Below are 25,556 nucleotides of genomic sequence, written 5' to 3'. Positions count from 1 at the left end.
TTTATTTACCGCCACAAGTCTTTTTGTCCAGTAGCTGGTAACCAGTGGGGCACTGGCACTCAAAGCCGATTGGTCGGTCCATGCAGACATGGGAGCAGCCGCCATTGTTGATCATACACTCATTCAGTCCTAGGAGACAAAGAAAAGCAGCGAGTGGTCAAATGTAGCCAATCACAGAGGAGGTAGGGACATAAAGGTCGCCCAGCAGGTCAGTTAAAAGGTCAAAATCTTTTATTTGCAACATCTTTTTATTTCCAAAGAGCGCACCATAACCAGCAACAATGGGAAAACATACAAAAATAATCAAGTACACTGAGTTTCCTCAAATCCTCCATCCCTCCCCTCCACTCCCAAACACACCCAAGTGAACAAAACAGATGGACAAGCAATCAAAAGAACAAACATACAGAGACAAAAAAAACCCCAAAGATGAGGTCAGAATGACCTTGACCCCACCAAAATCAAAATAATACATTCTTGAGTCCAAGTGGATGTTTGTGCCAAATTTGAAGAAATTCTGTCAAGGCGTTCTTGACACATCACGGACGGTTATCTCAAGAATGCGTGGGACTGTCACAGCTCTGATAGGAACAAAGACTCAGGTGCAGAGATATTCACTGGAGGCAAGGTAGTTTTCAAAATGCACAAAGTCTTCACTGACAGTCCCAACTGTCATACGCAGGAAGACGGTCCAAAATGGCAGGGAGGCGGCAAAAATCCAAAACCAGAGAAATAAGCAAAGCCTAAAACCATAGAAAGAAAACACTAGGAAAAGTGCATCAGCACACAAGGGGAACAAAACAGACACAAAACAGACAACGAGACATGGAAACAGGAGAATATAAATATACAGGGTTGACAGGGTTCATCAGGAACAGCTTAAAAGTCAGAGGGGATTCATTTTTCCAAAATAAAAGTATGCATTTCTTCACAAAATAAGAGTAATTAATCCTCTGCATTTAATTTAGATGCAACTGAAAATCTGGAAATAATGTACTATGTATATATAAAAAAGGGTTTAAATCAATTCTATTTTCAAGACTGTAAAAAGGTAATTTTTATATTATTCATTATTTTTGGAAAAAGTACAAGAGCAGTGAAATGGCCTGTGACATTTGATAAAGGTATATGAATATGTGTGGCACATAGGTGGGGTGAAAATGGATATCATCTTCATAATCTTCATTTTATCAACGCCTCTTGTACTCAGCTCTTTTCTATCCCTTTTGAATCCTTATCAGATGTTCTCAGTGCAAAAAGGAATCAAAGAGACGCAACATCACATGGTAAGCTCTTAAACCGAGAATCAGGTCCATCTGTGGGGATATGAAATATGTGTGGAGGGGGGGATTAATGCTGTGAACTGGGATTCTGAGATGCCCCCCATGGATCTATCACAGGAGAGAGTGAGGACGTCTAAATTAAACAGGCGTGCTGCTCAAATGGAGGCAGAGTGATGTAAAAGCATCCGCAGAATGAAAGACGAGAAAAAAAAAAACAAGACGTAAAAACACAACCACTCTCATTTAAAACTAGGTCAAAGCAGCTGGCACAAGGTTGGCACATAAAAAAAGAAAGCAGAGACAGTTAAGATTTGATTGTGCTGCACACAATGGCTTCCTGAATTACAGCAATTGATAGCAGGAAGGGCTCAAAAGTCACCGACGGAAATGATAGTGTCCATTTTTTCGCACCACAAATTTGTTCAGTGCAGCTGAGAATAAAGTATCGTCGCAAGTTGTCACACAGAGAAGCTTTTTTGTATCATTTCATTGTCGCAATCTGGTTTTAAAAGAAAAAAAAAAAACAACTGTTGTTTGAATGATTTATAGGAGGTAAGCCAACTGAGTGAAAGCCACAATCACGAGAAAATGATTCTCCAACGTTTCATTCAGCGGCATAAAGGCTTTGCGTTTTACACAAACAATTGAGCATGACAGCACACTGAACGACTGGAAAGGGGTGATAAAGAAAGAAACGGTTAAACTGCAAGAGAAACTGCACTCCTCAATAAGAGAGTACTTAATTCTGTCAGCAGCATCCAAACCAATCTAGTGTAACACATTTATCAATAGGTAGTGAGCTTTATATCATCAGTCACTGAAAGCAGGGACACTGTCAGTGTGTGAGGTGGGAAAGAGCACAATCAAGACAACCACTGGCTCTAAATGAACTTCATTAGTGGAATATTTAAGGAACAAACTATTTTTTTCTGTTATATTAACCTTATTATAACCATATTATCACTTCAATTTTCTAATGTTCACATAAATAATGGAATGCTTTCCTTTTGTGGATGTTTGTCTGAGTCAGTGTAGTTGTATATATGTTACTTTGCTAAATATACAGGCCATTAAATTCTTAGACTGTAAAATCATTTGTGGATTTAGCAGAGACTTTTATTTTTAAAGGATATAGGCCAACACTTATGGAGTTGCTGTTATATTTTTTTTTAAGTCAAATCATACTTGTTGCAGGACTGTTTTCTTGCCTGTGAATGATAATCCTGAATCCTGAGTCATGGTTGACATCTACGCGGTGCTTGTTGTTATAATCACTGTGCTGACATTATCAGACAAATGCAAAGTTTCTTGATATGCTTCACTCACAGGTGCGTGAAGTGACCTGGATACGAAGAGTCCGTAACACAAGCGACACTGGTTTCTAAAGAGATAAAATGGAGCCCCTCTCCTCTCTGTTTATATGCTTTACTCACAAGTGTGTGAACTGACCTGGATGTGAAGCGTCTGTAGCGCAAAATAATACAATTTTAGTTTCTAGAGATAAGATGGAGCCCTCTCCTCTCCTCTCATGAAAATGTGATCATATTTCCAGTGCATACAGGAGAAACCCTGAAACACAGAGTTAAACGCACCGACTGCAGGGATCCACGATGACCTGTTCAGCTCTTCTGTGGAGCTTTGAGAAAAACCACTTTTTGCTGCACAGCTACACAACACTATTCTTTATTTATTGTAGCAAAAATAAAGAAAGATAAAGTTGACTCTCCAAAGATTGACTGAAGGTTACTTTTGTGGTTACTTTGCTTTGTGGAAGTGCCAGCAGGCTTTGAGCGCTGCAACCGCCAGCATTAAATTCCCATCTCTAATTCAGCTGGATGGGTGACAGCAACCTGCCACTCACGGTAAAACTCCCGCTAACTCCCTTCATGTCAGTTCAGAATTAACTGCAGACAGAAGAAAGACCAAGATGTAGCTGTATGTGAGGACTCACTCATTCCTGCTTCTTTGCGAGGGGCTGTGTGGGCAGTAAAGATGCCCCCAGGAGAGGCCCTGTGTGACAACAGCTTTTTCCAGGCCGCTTCCAAGGACAGCAGCCATGATTTAGAGGTCACTTCTCCCTTCCCGTGGGCAAACCAAACACGACGTCTCTCCTTCTCCACCCCACCTCCATCTCTCTTTCTCTCCTCTCTCACCATGGTAACGCATTATGTACAGTACTACCTATTTTCAGCCGTTCCCCTCAGTGAAAGCCGTATGTGACGGTGCAGTGTTAAGAAATGAATGGTGTGCCAAGTAATGACTTAGTGCCGTGATAATGTGCCATTATTTCTAATGAGATGGGAAACATATAAAAACATTTGCTCGAGCACGGAGAGAGACACGTTGTCTTTATTTTCCCCTGATGTAAGGCTGATGCTGCAAATGCAATCACACCCAACGTCTACATACGTACAAGTGTGTTTCAGAGTGGCTGGGAATATCATTGTCTGTCTGTGTGTAAGGTTTTTTTTTGTGTGTGTGTGTGTATGTTTGGGTTGGGGAACATCTTGCGAGTAAACGGTTGAGCGGGCAGAGCGATGAGCTAGGTGTGTGTGGACACGCTTTTAATGAGCTGAGAACAAGACCTGAGCTGAAGGAGAAAGGGAGGGAGATATGAGGGGAGAGAAGGGGGGAGGAAGGGATGGAGGTAGAGGAGAATTACTCTCTGGAATACCTGTTTCGGTCTTGCAATTTCCGTCCCTGGCAGAGGTCAGTCTACTCTGTCAGCTGTCACTTTTCCCTTCTCAACTTTATGTTCCTCTGAGGGATGTCATTTTACGAACGTTTATGTCTGCTTCTCACTGTAAGAAATTTTCTTACCAAGCTCTTCAACACAGAGAGAAAGTAATGAAGGCACAGACCGGCTTGCATCAACAAAAATTAATTCAACCTAAGATTAAAGAGGATGAGTTTAGTAAAACTAGGTTTAAAATGAGTAAATCCTTTTTTAAAATTAAGAAGAGCTCTGTTGTAATGAATATGGAGATGCTTTCTAACCCAAATTAAAATAAATCAATAAAAATGAATCTGAGTGCCTAAAGTATAAAAGAGAGGAGAGAACTGTTAAATTTCAGCTGCTCTGTATTCCTTAATGCGGCACTGTTTGCCGTATATATATATATGTATATATGTATATATGTATATATGTATATGTATATGTGTATATATATATATATATATATATATATATATATATATATATATATACACATGTATGTATATGTATATATAAATACGTATAACTTTCATCTCAATAACACAGCTATTTTAAAAGTTAAACCTCTTCTCTTCTCATTTGATCACAGTTTAAAATAGAGTTTGATGTTTTGGTGCACCACAAATGAATTCAATCTAAGTTTAGAGTAAAAACTAAATTGAGGTTAAAATATAATCTTTCTTCATTTTAAGCCATGTTACAGTAACAAAGATTAATCTATCTCCAATTAGACTTTAGGTAAACTAGGTTTAAAATGAGTAAATCCATATTTAAAATAAAGACGAGCCCTGAGAAAGAGGACATGCATCATAAAACTGACTTGGGTTTAGTCTGTCCCGTAATTTTCTAAACTGAGGTTTAAAGAGATATTCAAATTTAATTCTACCTTAAGATAGAGTAAAGGTTTAGTGCAACATAATTTAGACTAAAATCATCATTTAATCAGCGTAGCCACAACGTTTGATTTCTTTATCAAAGACATTGCTTCCATTTACTTGTGGTCAGTAAAACAGTTTAAGAGATGAAGGCACATGGAGATGGGAAGAGAGATGGAGACCAGAGAGATTATCACAGAGCAGAAGAAGCCTTTTTCTTCTGTCTGATGGTAATTAGTACACGCAGGATGTTGTTCTGATCAACGGAGACTGCTGCTAATTTGAGTGCGCCTCTGAAGCCTTTGAAATGCAAGGTAATAGGTGGGAGGTAGTTGCATTTTGTTATGGCAAACACGATTACAATGCTACATTAAGCGCTTGAATCCATTTACAATAGATATGTACATGCTCCCTCCCTGCACAGGGCTGAGACAAAAGCTCCGCTGTCACACGGTTTCCCTCAATTCAAACCACTGGGAAATGAAGAAAAAGCTTTTACCTATAAGCAAGGCAGATGAAAAGTCATAAATAAGTGGTTCTCTTAACAGATGACACAACATTACAAGCAGGTACGTGCGCAGAAAAAGTCCTCTTACCGCACTCTTTCTTAGGCTCGTCTGATCTGTCCTTGCAGTCCTTAACAGAGTCACACACCTTGGAGCTGTCAATGCACTCTCCATTCTTGCACAGAAACTTCAGGGGTCCCTCGCATTTGGTGGCTGAAACAGAGAAGCAGAAGATATGATCAGCATTGTCTCAATAAACTTCATTTATTTGCATAAGCTATTGCAAACTGATTCATAACCTCATGCATCTCAAAGTGTGTGAAGTCAAATTGAATATCTCCAGCGGTTCACCAAATTATTGAAGGCTCACATGAAACAAGTGACAGCAAAAAATACTTCCCCCTTCGATATTCATATCATCCCACATAAAAAGCCTCGTGTAATAAAAACTGAACTTTAATTTGGTCCAGTTTCACACTGCCAGGGCTTAATTTCCTGCAAAATAATTTTGCAGCACCCTGGTAAATTATGCATCAATCAGAGGAGGGAGAAGTTATGAAATCGGCTCACAAAAAGGCACTGGACTGGATCCCCACAACACACCATCAATGGTCATTACAGCAACTCATTTCTCAATAATTTATGTACTGACAAACCTCACCTAAATTTATTTGAAGGAAGTAATAATACTTACGGTTTTCATTAAGTTAATCCCTATTTTTGATACGATTTATGGTCTGCAGTTTTCCTGCAATAGCCATTTCATATTCTGTAATTACCTTTCTAGGTAAAAGGGTATCCACGGGATACAAGGCAGCATGTGTTTTAGTGTTATGTTATCTCACTGATATCAGACTGTTTACTGTTCACTCTCTCTACACTAAATCAGAGATGAAACAAATGGATACTACTGATAAAGCAAATGGAAAACTTCCTACTAATATTGCATAACATGAAAAGCTTTTCATGGTCAAAACATGGGTTGGCTTTTACTGAAGCAGCCACAAAACTTATAGCATTTGCCACTGCTCTGTAATGTGTCATTAAAAATGATGCATACATTCATACGGAATAGCGCCCCTTACACTTCACACACGACCCAGCAGAAGTGTGTGGCAGCTAGGCTTGGGTGGGTATCAAGGTATTACGGTGTACCAGCTGGACCGAGGAACATGGCATCTGAAGGATAAAGTTAAAGGACTAACTCGTAAAAAAGAAAAATCCTTCAGCCCCTGTTTGGGAGTATTTTGGGAGAGAGTGAGCGGCAGAGAGTGACAATGAATGTGTGCAGAATGGAGGAAAAGGTGACTGTTTAAGTTGTTTCACTAGCAGGAATTGTACAGTTTAAGGTTATGGTGTGTCAGTGAATAAAAGCTGCAGCTTCTCAAAACCAAACTAAAGCTCCTGAGCGTGTGTTGTTTTCTAACATTGGGTATAGTGTCGATTTGATGATCAGCTTTGCCGACATAAAGGGAGTACTATGTACAGTGGAGTAGAGTCAAGTCATAATACCGTGTACCTCTGTAAGATGTCAAAAAGGTATTAACAGCCTAGTGGCAGCACCTGCATCTGCAATGAGCCTGTCCTCTGCCTGTACCTTCTTATTTTCTCATTATTTTGCTGTTCTCAAACGCCTCACCGACTCAAAATGTTGGTATTTGACATCCTGGGAATGAGACTCTATAATCAACTCTTTCTGATGTATTTCCAAACAGCAACTGACATATTCTACTTATTCTATCTTTAAACTCAAACCACAAGCTGGAGAATATTTAAAAGTAGCAAAAATAAACACAGACAGAGGCTAAAAATGGTTAAGAACCCAGATTTAAGCAATAAAAACAGATCAGAATGCTAACAATGGTTAAGAAAAGGGTGTTGTACTGTTTCATCGGTTATGGTACTTTTAGCTTAAATACCCTTTATTTCTGCAACAAATACAGCCAGGAGACTTTAGTCAACCATATTATGCAGACCAAACAGGTCATCACAAAGTCATCACTAGCCGTTACAAAGTCCCTCTTGTTTTAAAGTATTTCACAAAGGCAGACACGTGCGAAAGTCAGAGACACGCTGAATAAAGTATAAATAGCAGACAGAACGACAAATGGGAAGACAGATTCAAAGAGACACTTGCATACAATAAGAAGACAGATGAACAGCCAGGGAGGAGGACAAAGTGTGGCAGCTATGCACATGCAGACAGAGATGACAGGTGTACCCACCGTTGACACAGCCAGATTCATCGCTGTGGTCAGGACAGTCATGGACCTTGTTACACTGCTTGGTGCCGTGGATGCAGGACCCGTCACCGCACTGGAACTCATCGGGGCGACACGTCAACAGGGCTGTAAGAGGCACACACGCATTAACACACATGCGAAACTGGACTTGTAAATCCCCTTTAAATCCTTCAAGAGGAAAGCAGCATCCTGCGGTCCAAACTAACCCAAGACTTTTCGTTGCATTTCAGCTTTTTCACGAATCTCTCAACTTTTCTCTGTCTAATGAAGGCAACACATGTCAAGAAATGTATTATAGGCATGTATGGACAACATACAGTCCTGTGCTTCTATCTATTCACAGCCTGTGTTCGGTGCTGCCTACCAGGACAGAGACAGTCAACCTGAGGGCGTGTGATGAATGATTTTCAATATAGTAACGTGAAGATGGAGGCTGCATGGAGCCACACCAAATTTCATTAATATCCCAAGCACAGACAAGCTTTTCATCAACAGGACCCAGTATGCTCATATAACTCTCTCTAAACCACACTAAAAAGCAATATATATGACTGAGGGGGATATGATTTACTGTTATCACAGGATGAGCAGAACAGAGGCGATGTGATGGAAATGGGGGGGCCGCTGTTGCCTGGACACATGTGCACATACGTATGCACATACAAACACATAACACAGGAACATGCTCTGTATGTAATGTTTCTCTGTATCTGGGAGATCAATCTACAGATCTGATTGGCCAATAACCCAGTATTGCATGCAGACTAGGGATGCACCTGAATACAAATGGGTTATTCGGGAAAGTACAAATAAGGCAAGGGCAACAGATATTTCTACTATTCATATATGTTTGTTATTGTTATTATTGTTATTTTGGTCAAATAATATTTCTGAAATGTAATGCAGTAATACCAAATTAATAATAATGTCATATTTTTCTCAATATATTATTTTTATATATGACAATATATGTATGAATGCAGCGTCATTGCAATTTATCTTTATAAGATTGAAATCCTACTTAATATACAGTCTATGGTTAAAGCGAGTTGTTTCCCCCGCCTCCTCCTTTCCAGACTTGAGGAAGCCCAGGCAGGCTGCAGGAGCGCTGCAGGAGTGCAAGACGAATGCAACATTATAACCTGACAATTCGACACTTTGAGTTGATCAGCTGTTTATAACTGTCAATTGTCTGTTGATGTAAAGTTGAGCCTGCTCTTGTTCTGGAGTTTGAGTTCAGTGACTGCCTGTTTTACTGCCTGTCAGACTTGTTCTCTCATTAACATATCGCTCAACTTAACTGTTATAAACATTTACTCTGATCAAAAGATTATTCATAATCTCTTATGACTCATAAACAGACACTTACTCATTCAGCATTAATTTGAAGTCTAACTGGCAAAAAAGTTACAGACCAGAATACAAATTTTAAAGGAGGACTGTAGCAGTGTTGTCAGAGAAGCAAGTTTCCTTGATCTCTGAGGACATATTATGGTCAATTTATGATTTAGTACAGTACAAATATCACAGATTTTGCCTTTAAATCAACTTGATGCTTTGAGGGCACAACAACTGTACTGCCAATGAATATTAGTTTGGAAAACGCAACATTTTTCAGATTTAACATGACTTCTGCAATAAAGTACAAAGTAATTTTGTTGGTTGAACAGATGCAGAAACAGTGCACGTCTAATGCAGACACATTCATAAGAATAAACTGATGATTCAATAGCATTTGTCTTCTGCTGAAGAGCTGGTGGAAAATTCAATTTTCATGGTGAAGCAATCCTCATATAGACATTACAGTATGCAAATAGAGCAAAGGTAGTGAACATAAATGGGCTGCACAGTAACCTCTGGACAAACATGAGGTGGTGCCTGTAACGTCTCCAGGCTCCTCTCTTGATGCAGGGATCCAGTCGGCCAACAAAACATCAATCTCTCGTAAGTGCTGCTTACATGACACCACAGAGTTTGAGAGGTGGGTTTGATGTGCGCGCCGCACATCTTGATAATGAATAGTGGGACTATCTGGGCTTCACACTCTGGCTTAGTGAGACAAGAGCTTCAGGGCTCCGCCATCCATGACCAGCTAATAGGAAAACCTGTTTTATCACAAGGCCCCATCGTCACACGGTGTTTATCAACACAAACACATTCCTCACCAGACACATTTAGAAAAAAAAAACAAAAAAACAAACCCTACCCCAACTCCCAGCAGAGTGGAAATGTGCTAAATGACAAAGTAACACCTCAGAAGAGGAAGAAAATATTATTTGCTGTGATTTTTTTTTTCTACTCTTCAGTCTCAAAGCAAACAGATATCTTGACATACCATCCACAAAAAAGATCACGTAAAATGAAACTGACCTTCAGTGTAATTACTTCTGACTGTGCTGGAACCTGATTGGTCTGAAGTTTTCTTTGAACATGACAAGTATAATGAATGTAATAACTCTAGGTGCTACTCAACTGTAATTGCCACTGTGAAAATATTCATTGTGGCATATGCAGAATCAAGAAAAGAAAGAAAACTCAAACACTACTTGTGAATTTAGAGGAAATCCATCTACACTGACACAGCAGCCAAGGAAACACGCATCACAAATAGTAAACCACCAACTAAAAATGTAACTTATATTTGCTTATATTTAATTAAAACAATAATGACACAGTCGAACTTGTTCTGCATGCGAATTTGTGTCAGAATAACCTCACCACTATCATTAGGATGCTGGTTACAGTTTCCTCCTTTGTTTGCGAGGAGGCTGCACTACTGAGACTTCAACTGTGTGCACACTTGCCAAAGAAATTTGTCACAGTCATCCTTGTTTTTGTTTACTTTTGGCTCTGTGCACCTGGAACATTTTGAGGTCGGAACTGGGAAACACCTGCGACTTTGACTGAAAAGCAGCATTAGTATACAAGATTTTAATGGAATTTGCTGTTTGGTATGAAAGACATAGTATGCAACATTCTCCTAAAATATGATGTATAGACTCATATAGACATAATCCCTTCCAATCATCACTTATGATCCACGAGAAGTGTGTGGTGGTGTCTGTATCTGCAGAGACCCTGCTCTCATTATTTTGCAGTGCTTGCATTGCTTTACTGACCAAAAACATCGATATCTGACCTTCTGGTATCTTTCTGGTGCATTTATGAACAGCTCAGACAAAATCCTACTGATTCTACCTTGAACAAGAACTGATGCAATATATGTGTTCTGATGGAATTTGAGTCAAGGTGCTGCCAATGAATTTTTCAAAGATTTTATACGTAGTTTGTTTTGCAGCAATTACAGCTCCTCCATTTGGCACTCACTAATGTTGTGTTAGTTATTTGTGCTTGGACTCAGAAAACATCAGCGAACATATCCAGCTGCTGTCTGAGAGAAGAAGCCACTGTCTGTACTCAACTGTGGTACGATGTAAGAGGAAAATGGGCGCCAATTTTTTTTTTAAATGAAGATTTGTTAATTTCCTTAGCACAAAAGATGGAATAAATAACAGCACATCAACTAAAAGAAACACCCATCGACACTGGCTACCAGGTCTGCAATTTCTTCATTCTAGGGGCAAAGTCACTTTTTTGAGGACACAAATGGGACAGTAAGGCCATCAAATAAAATCATTATTTTATTCAACAGTTAAGGATAATTTTAGCTGAAATGGATAAATGAAATTGGTGTAATATTAGATATGCCTCATTTATTTATTAGCATTTTTACAGACTCAGACCAGTCAAAAGTTCATACACACTTAGCCCTGGACTAATCAGAGTCACTGGACTTGGATGGAGAGTCAAGGGGACTAACTTTACTTTTGTTAATATTAATATTACAAACATTGTACTACTTGTTAGGCTCGTAATGATTCTTAGGCCACTGGGTCAAGCAATGCGTAACATAATATTTTTCTTGTGTTATTCATTCCCTTATTTATAGAACTGTAGTCATAGATGGGCTAGTCTTTCAGCAGTTCACAACAGGCTAGAAGTTGAACCCACTACTGGTTATTTGCATTGAATTGAGGGGCAAAAGGCCAAACTGAGGGGGGCACGGCTGCCCTGCTGCCCTGATCCCTACACAACTATGGCTCCCACACTCAGAGATTCATGGTTATGTATGGATCATTCTCTATTGCACTGATGGTCTCCTCCAGCCTACTTACAACTCCATATGTACAGAAAACCTTTCAGGCAGAGCAACAAAGTCCTGCATCAACATAAGTGGAGAGGACAGCCTTTTCAATGATGAATAGAGAGACAGCCACCATAGAATAGACAATGTATGAGCTCTTCAGTGTTTAAAAAAAAGAGAGAAAGAAAGTGCACAAGAGGGTACGTTAAGGTAAATAAGGGTGGAAGAAAAGGAGATGTTAAGAGAAGAGAAACTCACGGCAGTCAGACTCGTCGGATTTGTCCTTACAGTCTGGATCTCCATCACACTTCCAGGTCAGTCGTACACACTCCCCGTTGGCACAGCGAAACTCCCCAGCAGTGCAATTCGCACGGCGGTTGGGCAGGTACGGGACGCCATCGCCGCCGCAGCGCTCCGGCCCCTCGTCCGAGCTGTCGGAGCAGTCGGGGTCTCCGTCGCAGCTCCACATGAGCGGCACACACTCCGAGGTGTTACAGCGGAGGTGGTTGGGGCCGCAGGTCAGAGGGGAGGTACACTTGAGCTCGTCGCTGCCGTCTCCGCAGTCGTCGTCACCGTCGCACACGTAGACGGTGGCCAAGCACTTGCGGTTGGCGCACATGAACTCACCATTGGGGCAGGCTTTGGCATCTAGAGGGGCAACAGAAAGACACAGAAATTACTGATACTGTGCGAACACTGAAGCAGATAAAATGTACAGTTTCGTCCAGTGTGTCTCTGAGGACTCTAAAAATTGCTCTATAAATAAAATGTATTATTTTATAAACAAAGGAGGAGCACTGTCCTAAATAAAATTTTGATGAAGACTTTCTGGTAAGCTTGAACAACGGTCAATATTTTCTTCTTGAACCAACCATCTCTAACATCCAGGGTGATGGATGGGTACCATTTTATCAGTAGTGATGCTGCTTATACATATGTATACAGTAAATATACAGATACTTATCAATACTCTTATCTGTACTACTTCTCAATAAAGACCTACCATGCAAAGATGTGAAAAATTTCAACAGTGTTTTAACTGGAATAACTGAGGTTAAGGCAGGGGGCTCAACCCCTCCAACCGACGACATGATGTCAAAAATATAATTCAATCAAGCCCACAAAAATGTTTTGTTTTACTTAATTATATTTTCTAGTTGTTTCATACCAGCTTAAACTACTCTTTCATATACAATTTAAATAAAAACACAGTTCGGGACTTGATGAAAGCAGAGACAAAACCAACATTTAACAGCTAGCCAAGACCAATTTGCCAAGACCAAGTGTGATGAAAATATGTTAGTACTGGAAATAAAAAAGTACATTTTTATAAATATTGCCATTTCCTTTTGTACTTGAGCACTGAAGTGATCCTCCTATGACATGACAACACCAGCAGTGGCAATAAGCCATTTTGAGTGTGAGACCCCTGGGTTAATAGCTGTGGTCATCTCCTGAGCAAATGAGAAACAGCTTGTCACTAAAATGAGAACAGTTGGTCTGGTCCACCTTAAAGGAGCAATATTCACAACTGCAACTGCATGTCAATAAATGAGCACTGCAGTCCAAATAGGAAGCTGCAGCCATAGATGTTAAATTTAAATAGGTTAATCCTATTTAACATACCATCTATGGTTGAAGTGAATTCTTCCCACACCCCTCCTCCCCAAACTGGAAGAACCTCAGGCTGCAGGAACACTGCAGGAGTGCAAGACGAGTGTAACTGTCATTTGACAATAACAAGTGAGTCCTACACTGTAGGTTGATCAGCTGTTTATAACCACTAATCGTCTGTCAGTATAAAACATTAATCAGCATTAATTTGAAGTCTACACTTCAACAGTAGTATTTTAACTTAGCATGTTTCCTTAATCTCTGATGACATATCATGGTCATTTTACAATTTAATTATATATGTATGTAAATATATTACAGATTTCTCCTTTAAGTGAGCCTGTGTGAAAGTTGTCAGCACCTTCAGCGCTAACCCCCTTCAGCAGCATGCGAGACGGGGGGGAACATGGCCTGAGGCTACAGTAGTAATGTCATCATGGCTCTTGCCATCTACTTTTCCTGTGGATGTGGTTGCCATTGGTTTCCAGTGCTATAAAGTCCCACTGTTTCCTCTGTGCATCCTTTGCCACAAAATGCTTTCTTGACGTCTACTGGTATTCAGATTTTCCAAGTATTCCAAGCATGAGGCGCAGTCATCATCGTGACTTTAACATATGAGAGTTGAGCTCACTTGCAATTAGGTCCACTCAGGAGGATCATAACATCTTTGTAAAATAGCTGGTGTGGCTTATCAACTTCCACCATCTACTGTGGGTGCACAGTTGGATATGCATTTAATTTATTCAGTCAAGCCAGGGATAAAAAAAACAAATGACCACATGGGGGGATATCAAAAGCAGAGTTGTGGAAATCCCCCCAATGCCTTCAGCAATTCAAACCCTAGTTTTGTCAATATGTTGCTAACTCTCCCTTAATTACTGAAAAGTGGAATTTAATGAATGTGTCTAGAGGCCTGCGCTTTAAAATGAACTGAAATGTAACAAGCAATTTCACAGACATAAAAAATGCACACCAGTGTTACAGTTTTTGCTCGCAGTGGATGAAATAAATCAACGCTGGCTGCAGCTGTAGGTAGATGAGAGAAAGTAAGAGCAGAAATGAGAGGCTTGGCTTAAAATAGCTGCAGATATAAGGACAAATAGGGTGAAAGAAAGACAGTTTCCCCAAGTAGGTTGAAAGTCAAATATTGGTATTATAACTGGGGAAGAGACAGACAGGTGATGCTGGACAGGAGGAGAGGGGATGATGGTGGTTATCACAAGGAGATGGTGAGAGGCTTCCTCTCCTGTGGAGCGAAAGATAATAGAGCTCTCTCTGCTATCAGCTGCTCCTTCTCCTCTCTCTGTGACGGCTCTCTATTATGGTATTTCCTCCTCACTCAAAGGATCCTTCCCTTTCTACTGTGTATGTTTTTCCTCGTCTGCTGCCTGTCTCATCCTTCTTTTGTTCATAACCAACAAGGGCACACTGGTTATCCATATGTGGTGTAGTAGAGTAGAGTACATACCTACATACCATAGGTTACAGTTGATATTCTACCTTACAAAAGCAGAAAGCTGTAACTATGGGGACAGTGAAGTACAGAAAAATGGTGTGAAGGTTACCTACCTCAAGCTGTGCAACAGATATACAATGATGCAATGCAACTGCGGTCAGGATCACTTCAAACTTGGTTTCATTTTTTTTAGTCTGCTATTTTTTGCTTTATTGCTGAAACTCTTATTACCTATGACAGAAATACGCTCGTAGGCATTGGAAAAGGCAGCGTGGGGTTTGCACACTGCATCTTTTGAGTGGAGGCAAGCCGAGATAAGAGCCATGCTAACCCAGCTCGGATCTTATGGTGACCTGCTCCACCACAACGACCCAGTTCAAGCTGTTGCATTTGACTGGCAGGATGTGTTCTGAACTGAGAGGAAGCTGATGCTTATATTCCCCACAGACACAAATTCAACAGAATTATTTCCAGGGTGTATACATATATATGTCTATTAATAACAGTATATAAATTGTTGTGTTTTTATGTTATTTTTTATTCTATACTATTCCATTGTGCATTTAATTATCCATATACATGGTACATGTATTTAATGATACAGTCACAGTCTTTGCACAAGACTTAAGATAATCAAACAAAAACCAACAAATAAAGCATCCCTCCTGCTTTTCTTTTGGATTTGAACTAATTAAATAATACACTTTCAGGTCAATAAATCTGAAAATCGCGCAGGGTCAGAAACTGAACCTAGCTTCTATAGCAGTAATGCCACTCTGCTAGCTGAGCTAGTTAGCTTTGAGCAAGCTAGTTTATCTGAGGTTAGGTTTTTCCTCTATTATGAATAGATTTAGGTACAGTCTTACTTATGGGCTATAACAAACACGGATACGCTAAAGCTTTAGCTTTAGGTGTTACTGCTATCTTAACTAGCCAGAGATCAGTCACTGCAGTTTGTTTACCTCTGTTTTGTAGTTGCTGCAAATCACATATTTCCAAGGTACAATATATTTTACCTAAAGTATTTAAACCTACAATATGTAAGTTCTGCCCCCAGAGTTCTCTCTTACATTAAAACAATAACAAACAACAGTGTTTGATGACATCATGAAATACAGTGGGATCATGGGAGCTGTTATCCTCACTTTTAAACAACCACCATAGCTGATGAAAGTCTATCTGACAAGACTCATGTTTATGAACGACGCTGAATAAATTTTAAAGTTTTAAAGTTTTATTCACGTTACGTGTAGCCAACATCCTTCCTCACTCTCTGACATGTGCGACATATCCCATGTTTTCACGGAAGTTACAGCAACTAGCTATCAATGGCTTGCAGGAAATGCACGGTTAACTTGCATAAATTACAGATTTCTGTGTTTTAACATTGTTGAAAGCATTTGGGATAATGTAACTGAACAACTTAACAAAATATATAACAATTCTAGCATCCTCAGACATTTAATGCAGAAATGTTACATATTATAGCTCTAAAAAAGTCACATTCTAGTTGTGACTTTATGATGAATACATTAATAAAGTTTATACAGTATTTTGGGGAGAGGACAGGTCTCCCTTAATATTTAGAACACGTGCATTTCTCCCCCAGTTTATTATGATAAACCACTTGCCTGAGAGCCTTACTGCATAATATTTCATTATATTTTTAATTGTCATCTGGCGGATGCATTTTGTGTTTTCCTTTACAAAAATAAAGACATCACTGGCTGCTATAAATTGATACAAAAAAACCCCAACACAGATTGGTGCACTGAAAAACTGCCAAAATGCAAGAAAAGAACTGTTTCATTCTCAAAGTTTCCTGGCCGAGGACTCATAAAACTTGTGTCCTTGACATAGTTATTGCAGTTTGGCTTTGTAGGGCAGTAGGTATTGTTTACGGCACGAAAATGTTTATGCAGGGTGGAAAAGTTTGTTGTCCCTCTCCTCTTCACAAAGCCAACTTCGAGGCTTATGTAAATCCTCTTCAATCCCTCTCTCCCTACCTATTCCAGATTCCTCTGTCTATACTCATGTCTGGCCAAAAGCACTCAGGCTGTGAGGAGAGTCAGGGTTCCCACTGCGAGCCCATAGCAGCGCAGAGGCCAGCATGGGGAGAAGCAGAATTTGATATTTACACAAACCACAGGGAGTTCGGCTTCACCACCGCTGCCTTTGGCTGTTAAGGCTGGTTACAGGAAAGGATTGCTGTTTTCAAACATTTTACACAGAATCAGCACTTTGTAAAGTGGAAGCATATTGTCAGTGACCTGCAGGAGAAATCTACCACCTCCCGAACATCAAGTGGCTGGTTTGGTCCTCAAGTCAAGATTTGCAGATCAAAACATTTAACAGTATTTGAATCGCTGCAGAATGAACTAGTATGAAATGTTTTGAAAAGAAATATGTTTAACCATCAGTTATAAATAACGATGAGCAGAATAAGTGTCCTTGTTTGACTGTTTGAAGCTTTAACTCCACCGCAGAAGCGAATGCAATCAAAAGCAGCTTCGGCAAAAAAGAGAAATCAAATAACATAGTAGAGTAGAAAATCATATGCATTCCCACGTGTAGAATTTAACTGGGTGAACGAACATCGGTTGCAAGATAGTGTCCTAATTACTGGGTTATGTAATTATACCATATGCTAAATCACTATCTGTTTTCTCCACTGCAAACATCAGTGTTGATTTAATTTGCTGGTACCAACATGAGTGCCACAGGAGCACGAGGAAAGCAACTGAAACCGAAAACAAGTGTCGTGGATTCAGTTCAGTGAAAGGGTTTACACTCATTAATATTAATCTCATTCTGACGTGTTTTATAACTACTGTCCCTGTTATGCCGCTACCCTCACTCCATACTAATTTGGCACTAAATAATTAACCAGATTCCAAAGACATGTACATTATTACACATGGGGCAAACCATTAGTAATGTACATGAGAGGCGCAGTGTAACCAGGCCACTCATGGGCAGAGAGACTTTGTTTTCCAGCGGGGAGTGAAAAGACTTTTGAGCAACTTTGAGCCCAGAGACTGCCTGCATATAATATTGTACAAGTCAGCGGGTTTTAAATGATAAATAAATCACAGAGGGACTCAGAATTTTACTCAGCTGGTTGAACATAATTAGGTATGGCTGATGTACATACACTGCATATACAGTATATTGTATGTATGTAAATACATATAAAATAGACATACTGAATTGACATACACCCTGTTAAAGTCAAAGGTTTTTTAGCCATGTTAGCAGCATGTCTGTCAGTTTGAGATATTTCAGTGTGGGACTAAGTGGTTATCCAGCTGCAAAGACTATTGCATGAGTTGGTATAAAACTTTCTACAGACATTTGTGGTTCCCAGTAGATGACAGGTACTGATTTTAGTGACCCCCCTGATGTTTCCTCTAATGTTACCATGAGGTTGACTCTGGTGGTTCAGAGTGAAATGTGTGCGTTTGATGGAGTTCAAGTAAATTTTGGTGCAGACACGCACATGTCCTTTTGGATAAATTGTAATAATTTGATGTCCTTTCTTTTCAACTGGTGTCATTACCAGATCAAAATTTTAATTTGTCCAATACTTGAAATACAAGAGACTTTACCATCATCATTAACTGTACTTTTATTTATGCTAATGAGCAAATGCTAACATGCTTAACTACGATGGTGGACACGCAAAACATGATAGTGCCTGTTTAACATCTGCTAGTCAGACTTGTTACTGGGAACATGTTAGAGTGCTGATGAAGAAGACTGGCTACTGCAACATAGTTGTTCTTAAAGTCTGCCACCGGGTAGGATTCTCCATGAAAATGAGAAGAAGTGAGACTGTGTTTACATTTTCCCAGCCAAAGTTACAGTGCATCATATTTTAGCCAGTTAAAAAGAAGCAGGAGGAGACTTTTATTGAGATGATTCTACTTTAACTTTGATTTGTATCGTCTCACGCCTGACAAGCAGCAACAACTGTTGGGCGTCAGTTTCTGGCTCTTTGGTTCCTTTGAATGAAAAGCTTTTTTTTCCATTAGTTTTAGATCAGATTCCATCAACATAATTTGAACAGGCTATATCTAAAAACTTCTTGCATATGAGACCATTTTCTCAAGCAAATTTTCTTTTAGCATCAAGATGAAAAAAACAAGAAACTTACAAAATAATTCACAAATCATTCAGCACAGCAGACATCTCATTACTGCTGTAAACACCATATGTGATGATAAAATCAACTAACTTTCTGAAACTGCTGACTGACTTGCAGCTTTTCTGAACTTTAATTTTATATCTCAATCTGCTTTTCTAATTTACTGAATTTCAACTTTTTCTACAGACAGGCTGCCTTGATTCCTTCAATTATCAAAATAAACAAAACTTTTGTTTGCTAGTTAAAATGAATGATATATAATTAGATTAAAAAATATATACTATAAAATCTACTAATAAAAACTCCATTAATATATTAAACTGACTGAGAGCCTTACACCGTCATATACTGCCCATGCTTTTTTCATTCCTTGGATGGAGAACCTTTTCCTATGACGACCGCCATGGTAGTCAGAGGCTGGCAGCGTAACCCACTTTACTTTTTCCAGCGGCTTTAGTGACGTGAGATTGTTGCCATCGGCAACCAGTGGCTCAGATGTAAAGGCAAGAGATGACTGGTCGTTCCACTCACATTAGTGTTACAGCTGATGAGTGTGTTGGTTCGTGTTCGTGTTCGTGTGTGTGTGTGGTCAGGATGCACAAAGGAAAGATAAAATAAAGGTAAAGAAATATTTTTAGCATCGGAGGAGGAAAAGAGGGAGAAAAGAGTAGAAGTGCGTTGAAAAGAGAGCCATTCAGGTTGTGTGTAAGTGTGCCAAAACAGTCTCGTTTATTTTTTATCTGTACACGCACAAATACGTCTGAGCACATCAGTCACTGTCCGTGAAGCTTAACGTCCTCTCAGCTCTCTCATAGATATTCATAGATTTAAACTGAAGGGACAGTCCAGACCTGTCCTCTCTGCTCAGAGAGCTTAGGTCCGCTGCAGCCACAGCCACTGCTGCAAGGTCACTGAGAAACACACACACACACACACACACATCCACTAAAAACAAAGCTAGGAAGGTAGAAAGACACACACTCACTCACACTGCCTGCCAGTTCAGACAGGTCAGAGAGGCTCACCAGGGAAATAGCTCAGTGACTGACCTTTCCTGTGATACCACACACACACACACACACACACACACACACACACACACACACACACACACACACACACACACCCACACACACACACACAGTTAGAGAGGATACACAGCTGTAATAGAGAAGAAACAACTCTCTAATCTACAGTAGCAATCAAGAGAAGGTAATAGAGGACAGGATGGGATGAAAGGGAAGGTAGTTTATAAGCTCCCCTCTGATAAAATGACAAACTGAGAAGGTAATAAATAAATTAAGTTTCTCAAGAAACAAAATCACAGACAGAGATAGCAGACTTCCCAGCACACACTGTCTGAGACCCTTCTTTTTCAGAGTTTGAAGAAAACATTCATAATGAAAACTTGAAGTTTGTCTCTTCACTGTCAAAATGAAATAGTTAAGAAATGTAAAAAAAAAAAATTACAACTTGTTTTGAGCCCAACTTAAACTATAAATTTTTGAAAAGGTTTTGCCACCCAGTAATGTTTTATTGAGAGAATCTACTCTTCTTCTTTGGACAAACTTGAATCTTTGAGCTTTAGAAACACCCCAGAATTTGTATTTCAGAAACTGTCGAGTATAAACTCATTGAAGTGAAAGTGAATAATAGTAAATAATTCAATATTTTCAGTTGCAACCATTTAATTTTCAAGCACCCAAATAAGGACAAATCAGGTTTACAGTTCAGTGCATTTTCTTTTTTCAGTTTGGGCAAAACTTTGTTCAATTTATTTCAAAATGTAAGTTTGAGTTTGATTCAAAACTTAAAAATCTAGTGAAGGCTGATGCCTTGAAATTATGATTTTTCTCAACTTTTTTTAGCGTAATACACTTTAAGTCATGGTTGTCTGTTTTCACAGTAATGAAAACACTGCGAACCATGGTGAAGGTTATTAAATTCAGCCTCTATCCCCTTTCATTTAAAATTTAATCAGTTTGGGAGCAGTTTCACATATTGTCTTTGTACCAATGCTGGAACAAAGTAGCTCCAACAGCAGCAGCTGCAGCTGCGAGCTCTTTGTGTGAAATGAAAAACTGAGAAAATGTAAAAGGAAATCAAACTTGTTTGTCATGTTCATCAGTGTGAAGGGTTGTTGGTTCAGCTTCAACTTCATATCTTAAGCTTATTGAACATGTTTTCTCAACTACTTCATTAATATCAAGTTTATTTAAACAGAAATGTTTATTTGTTTTAAATTATTACAAAATTACCTCAACTTGCTTTTTCAGATGCAGTCCACTCAAAATTTTAAGGCAGCCTGGACAACTACTAATGTTTTGATGAGATAATTTACTTTTCTTCTTTAGATAAACTTGAATGTTTGAATTTTAGAAACTCCCCAAAAATGTATTTTGAAAATGGTTTAGTAAACTCATTGAAGTGAACGTCAGTTATGGTTAATAATCTAATAGTTTCAATTGTAACCATTTAATTTTCAAGCACCCAAATAAGGACAGATCAGGTTTACAGTTCACTGTGAAAAATATTTGAAATATAATTTTTGGGGGGCTTCTAAAACTCAAAGATTCAAGATTATTTAAAGAAGAAAAGTAAATTATCTCAACAGAAGACAGATTGGCAAAACTTTGAGTTTGATTCAAACCTCAAAAATCATGTAAAGGCTTGAAATTCTGAGTTTTTTCGGAACTTTTTACAGTGTAGTTTATTTTTATTGTGTGGACCGTGTGCCGAGACATTTAGACATTTAGCTAAATTAGCAGAATGAAATGTTTTGGAAGTAAAGTGTGTGAAAGCTTCATCACTGTGGACACACAGTATCTAGTTCAGTTTCACTACAGGGGCAGACAGCTGTGAAGACTGCAGTAAGTAATTGTTTGCCTCATGGTATCCAAGCAGCTTTAAATATGAATAAAGAAAACAAGCCAAAACACAAACTCGCAGAAATATTATATGCACAAACCAGGTAGTCAACTCAACCCGACACTGAGTGCAAATGCAAACACACGTGAAAACACAGACTTGCAGTAGATCCCAGCAGACAGGCGTTCTCAGGAGGGACACCCGGTGAGCAAGTGCACATTCATCTCCACATCGCTGAGGGTTGAGGACAGTTCAACTTTCTTGCAGAGCCTCTTTAGAACTGCTGCTTAATGTAATGTTGATCAGGGAAAGCTTCCTCTGGTGAGGGCTAGATTCTACTTAATGCATAATTCAACATGTGGATGACTCAATTAGCACGATGCCTCTGCAAGATTTGCTTTTTCAAGTCTGCGGCGGGCTATACACTCAGTAAATTTCTACTAATAGCAGAGCGCGCTGGGGCTAACTGGTTACATTCAAACTCTGTCATTTTAGGGAGTACAACCTCTCCACTCACATTCGACTAAAGTGAAACGAGATTTTGAATGTTTTGCTTGTAGTCAGCTTGAGCATGCTCGCAAAAGCATGAGCGTGAAATACAACAAAGAGCAGGCTCGCGTTGGGGTGCTTTCACAAACCATTGGTTCGGTGCAGCTCCCACCGAAATCTGGTGCGTTTGGTTGGTTTGTTCAGTCTGGTGTGAGCGCTGTCATTCAAACTCTGGTGTGAAACTAACAGGCTTGTGCTGCGAATGCAAAGAGCAATAACTAAGGAATTGTGTGAAAGTGGATTTGCGAAACTTATGAGTTCAAAGGCTAAATTAAAACTTGTGCATTTGTTCTGCTGATCATGAAAAGTGTAACAGAATCAATTTCCACCTTATTTGACCCAGATTAAATTGAAAATGGGTTTGAAAATTAAAGGGGTGTTGTGCTTGTTTTATACACATGAGATCTGGCAGTTCACCTTGAAAACACAAAAAGTTCTGACAATCAACGTTGCACTGCAGCGAAAAGACCTCGTGTCCATCCTGTTTTACCTGTTCAGCCATACTTACGACGTGCTGCACAGACTGCAGGGGTTCCCAAACTTTTTTCATGTCAACTACCACCACAATAGATGCACATTAGACCACTTTAATGACCCTGTCTAACTCCCACCCCTTTTCACTGTGTACTCCAATGACCTGGCACCCAGCAGAACCTCTGTTAACCTTTTCCTTTCCTGTTTTCTGTGCTTAGATATGCTATGTACTGGGCTTGTCTATATTGAAAAGAAAACCTCATTTTGAAGATGGGTAAAAGATGTTGCTGGGGGACCTGTAAAAGCGACCTATGAAGTCACATTTTAAGTTAGATAATGTAAGATAATCTAGCTAGCTAGTTAGCTAGCTAATCTACAACAATAATTAGCCTGCTAGTTAGCTAAGGTCATATATGTCACCTTAATGGGAAAAGGAGAAAGTTACCCAAGGTACCAAGTTTGCTCAACTTTCATTGGAGTACAGAGCAAAAAGGGGTGGAACTTTGGAAAGGTTGATTGTATGTATAGGACAGGTGAGGATAGACAGGAATGCTGGGACAGAAAGAGGGGACAACATGCAGCAAAGGGCCCCGGGCTGGAATTGAATTCCAGTAGCTGCAAATCAGTCTTAGTCAATGGGACACACACTACCAAATGAGCTACCAGGTGACTTTTTTTTGGTTATGTTTTGTTTTCATTTTAAGGTTCTAAGATAATAAAGTCATAAAGCCCTATTTCCTCTCTTGTTGTTCCAACTTCTAAAAAATGTGACAAAGGTTCAAATATTCTATTTCTCTTTTTTTCGGGCAGACCCCTTAAAACCAACAAGGAGCCCTGTTGGTCCCCGGACCCAAGCTTGAAAACCACTGACAGACAAACAGTAATATTCTGATAAGCAACCACTGTCATGTTAACTTTTTTTGACCACAAGAGAGAATAAATTAAGCCACAAGGTGCAGCGACATGGAGAATGAATTGAGGTGACAGTCACTGGAATAAACTGATTTTCCCAGACGGGTCCACACGGCGCTGCAGGACGCCAGGTCACCAAAAGTGTCCAATAAATCATTTATGTGTCAGTACATGTGAATTCTCCTGGTTCATTTGTAACAAGTCTAAATAGAAAACAATTCAAAGGTGTGGAGGTGAAAGTAGAGTGTGAATGTTGGTGTCTGAACTCTTTTGAAAGCGTGCCACACACCTTGGGTGGTGTGTTGCAGTAGTATCCATCACTTCTGTCTAATAGGAACACTTGAAAAAGAAATTGTGCAACGTTTAAACTGGAGCACGCAGGATCTTCTGTTTCAGAAAGTAGCCCAGACCACCTGAAAGGGACTTTTCCCCACTTACAGACTGCTCAAAGAGCATGACAATTTATGCTTCAATATTTTGAATTAACTACACCCAAAGATGACTTGCAGCCTCACTCTCTGAGGTTTGCAGCTCAGCCTTTGCTGGCAGGCAGGAGCAAAATGCAATTGGATGCGTACAATATCTTTATTGTCGATTTTGTACGACCACTGCTGCATCATTTTTACACATCCTCATTCATTCATCCTCTCCCTCTAAACCCAAACATACAGCAGAGTTAATGCCGCTTTGAAGTGAAATCTCCAGCTGCCCCTGTGCCAACAGCTAGCCCGCAACGAACAGACACACTGAGACATGTTCAAACCAATTGGTAATTTCCACCACTTCTCCCTCGCATCACCACATGACTGTAAATGAGGAAGATCTAAAGACTTCAGTCTGCAGCACTTAAGAGTAATACAGCACTCAGTGTTTTGGAGACATGAGGTAATTATCGTGTGCCCCGCTCAAATTCTGTGAACTTCTTTGAAGTTTGCATTCACACAGGTTCTGTGTCATTCGTAACACTTTCAACCACACAACACACTCACCACTGAGAGGGCTGATTTGACAAGTCTGCAAAACATGAATTATGCTCAAGGACAATGATTTTACTGCAAATATTTTCTATTGTTTACTTCTATAATAGCCAGGCAAGGTCAGTACAATATGAGTAAGGACTGGTTCAGTTGAGGCATTAAAACTCCTTGTTATTGTTAAATATTTAAAGAAAGCTTTCTTTAATGTACTGCAAGGAGCTTTTAACTGTTTCAATTTAATACTGATTATGTGACCTACAAAAGCAAGCAAGACCATCAGTGAGAATTTGGCTATTTCTGTATACACTCAACAAAAATATAAATGCAATACTTTTGTTTTTCCTCCCATTTTTTGAGTTGAAGTAAAGAATCTCAGACCTCTTCTGTGCACACAAAAGGTTTATTTCTCTCAAATTTTGTTCACAAAATGTGTCTTTTTTCTTTATTAGGCATTGAACTAGGGCTATTTCAAATAGGGCTGCAGATACTGATTTTTTCCCAGGAGGGCAAACTCATGACCTGCCCTACTCTGTCTCTGATTGGCTTATCCTGATATTCTTATAATAACCCTAAAAAAAACTTCTCATTAGAGCTCTGTATTTGGAAGACACTAGAATACATATCACGATACAGGAGTTACGATTCAGCATACTGAAATGTTGTAAAAGGGGTATTTTTTTCAATCTAATCTTTTAGGACTTTTTTATGTAATCACAGCAGTGAAGATACAACACTTTTATGAAGTGGTGGACAGATTATCTTGGCAAAGGAGAAGTGCTAATGAACAAACTA

General features: G+C 39.4%; 1 protein-coding gene across 3 annotated transcripts in view; it reads right to left on the bottom strand.

Moving 5' to 3' along the window:
• The window catches only part of LOC146318111 (low-density lipoprotein receptor-related protein 8-like), a 118,243-nt gene that overhangs the window by 26,991 nt on the left and 65,696 nt on the right, over positions 1–25,556 (bottom strand). For all 3 annotated transcript variants that reach the window (XM_084731609.1, XM_084731611.1, XM_084731610.1), the window contains exons 5-8: positions 12,026–12,415; positions 7,606–7,728; positions 5,471–5,593; positions 10–129 (exon numbers count right to left, since the gene is read on the bottom strand). In XM_084731609.1, the coding sequence (XP_084587735.1) occupies positions 10–129; positions 5,471–5,593; positions 7,606–7,728; positions 12,026–12,415 (756 nt within the window). The remainder of the gene's footprint in view (positions 1–9; positions 130–5,470; positions 5,594–7,605; positions 7,729–12,025; positions 12,416–25,556) is intronic.

Source organism: Lutjanus erythropterus, chromosome 12 (genome assembly GCF_056507025.1).
Source record: "Lutjanus erythropterus isolate fLutEry1 chromosome 12, fLutEry1.hap2, whole genome shotgun sequence".
Taxonomy (NCBI): domain Eukaryota; kingdom Metazoa; phylum Chordata; class Actinopteri; order Lutjaniformes; family Lutjanidae; genus Lutjanus; species Lutjanus erythropterus.
The sequence above is the reverse complement of the archived record's forward strand: the minus strand, read 5'-3'. Positions and strand labels throughout refer to the sequence as shown.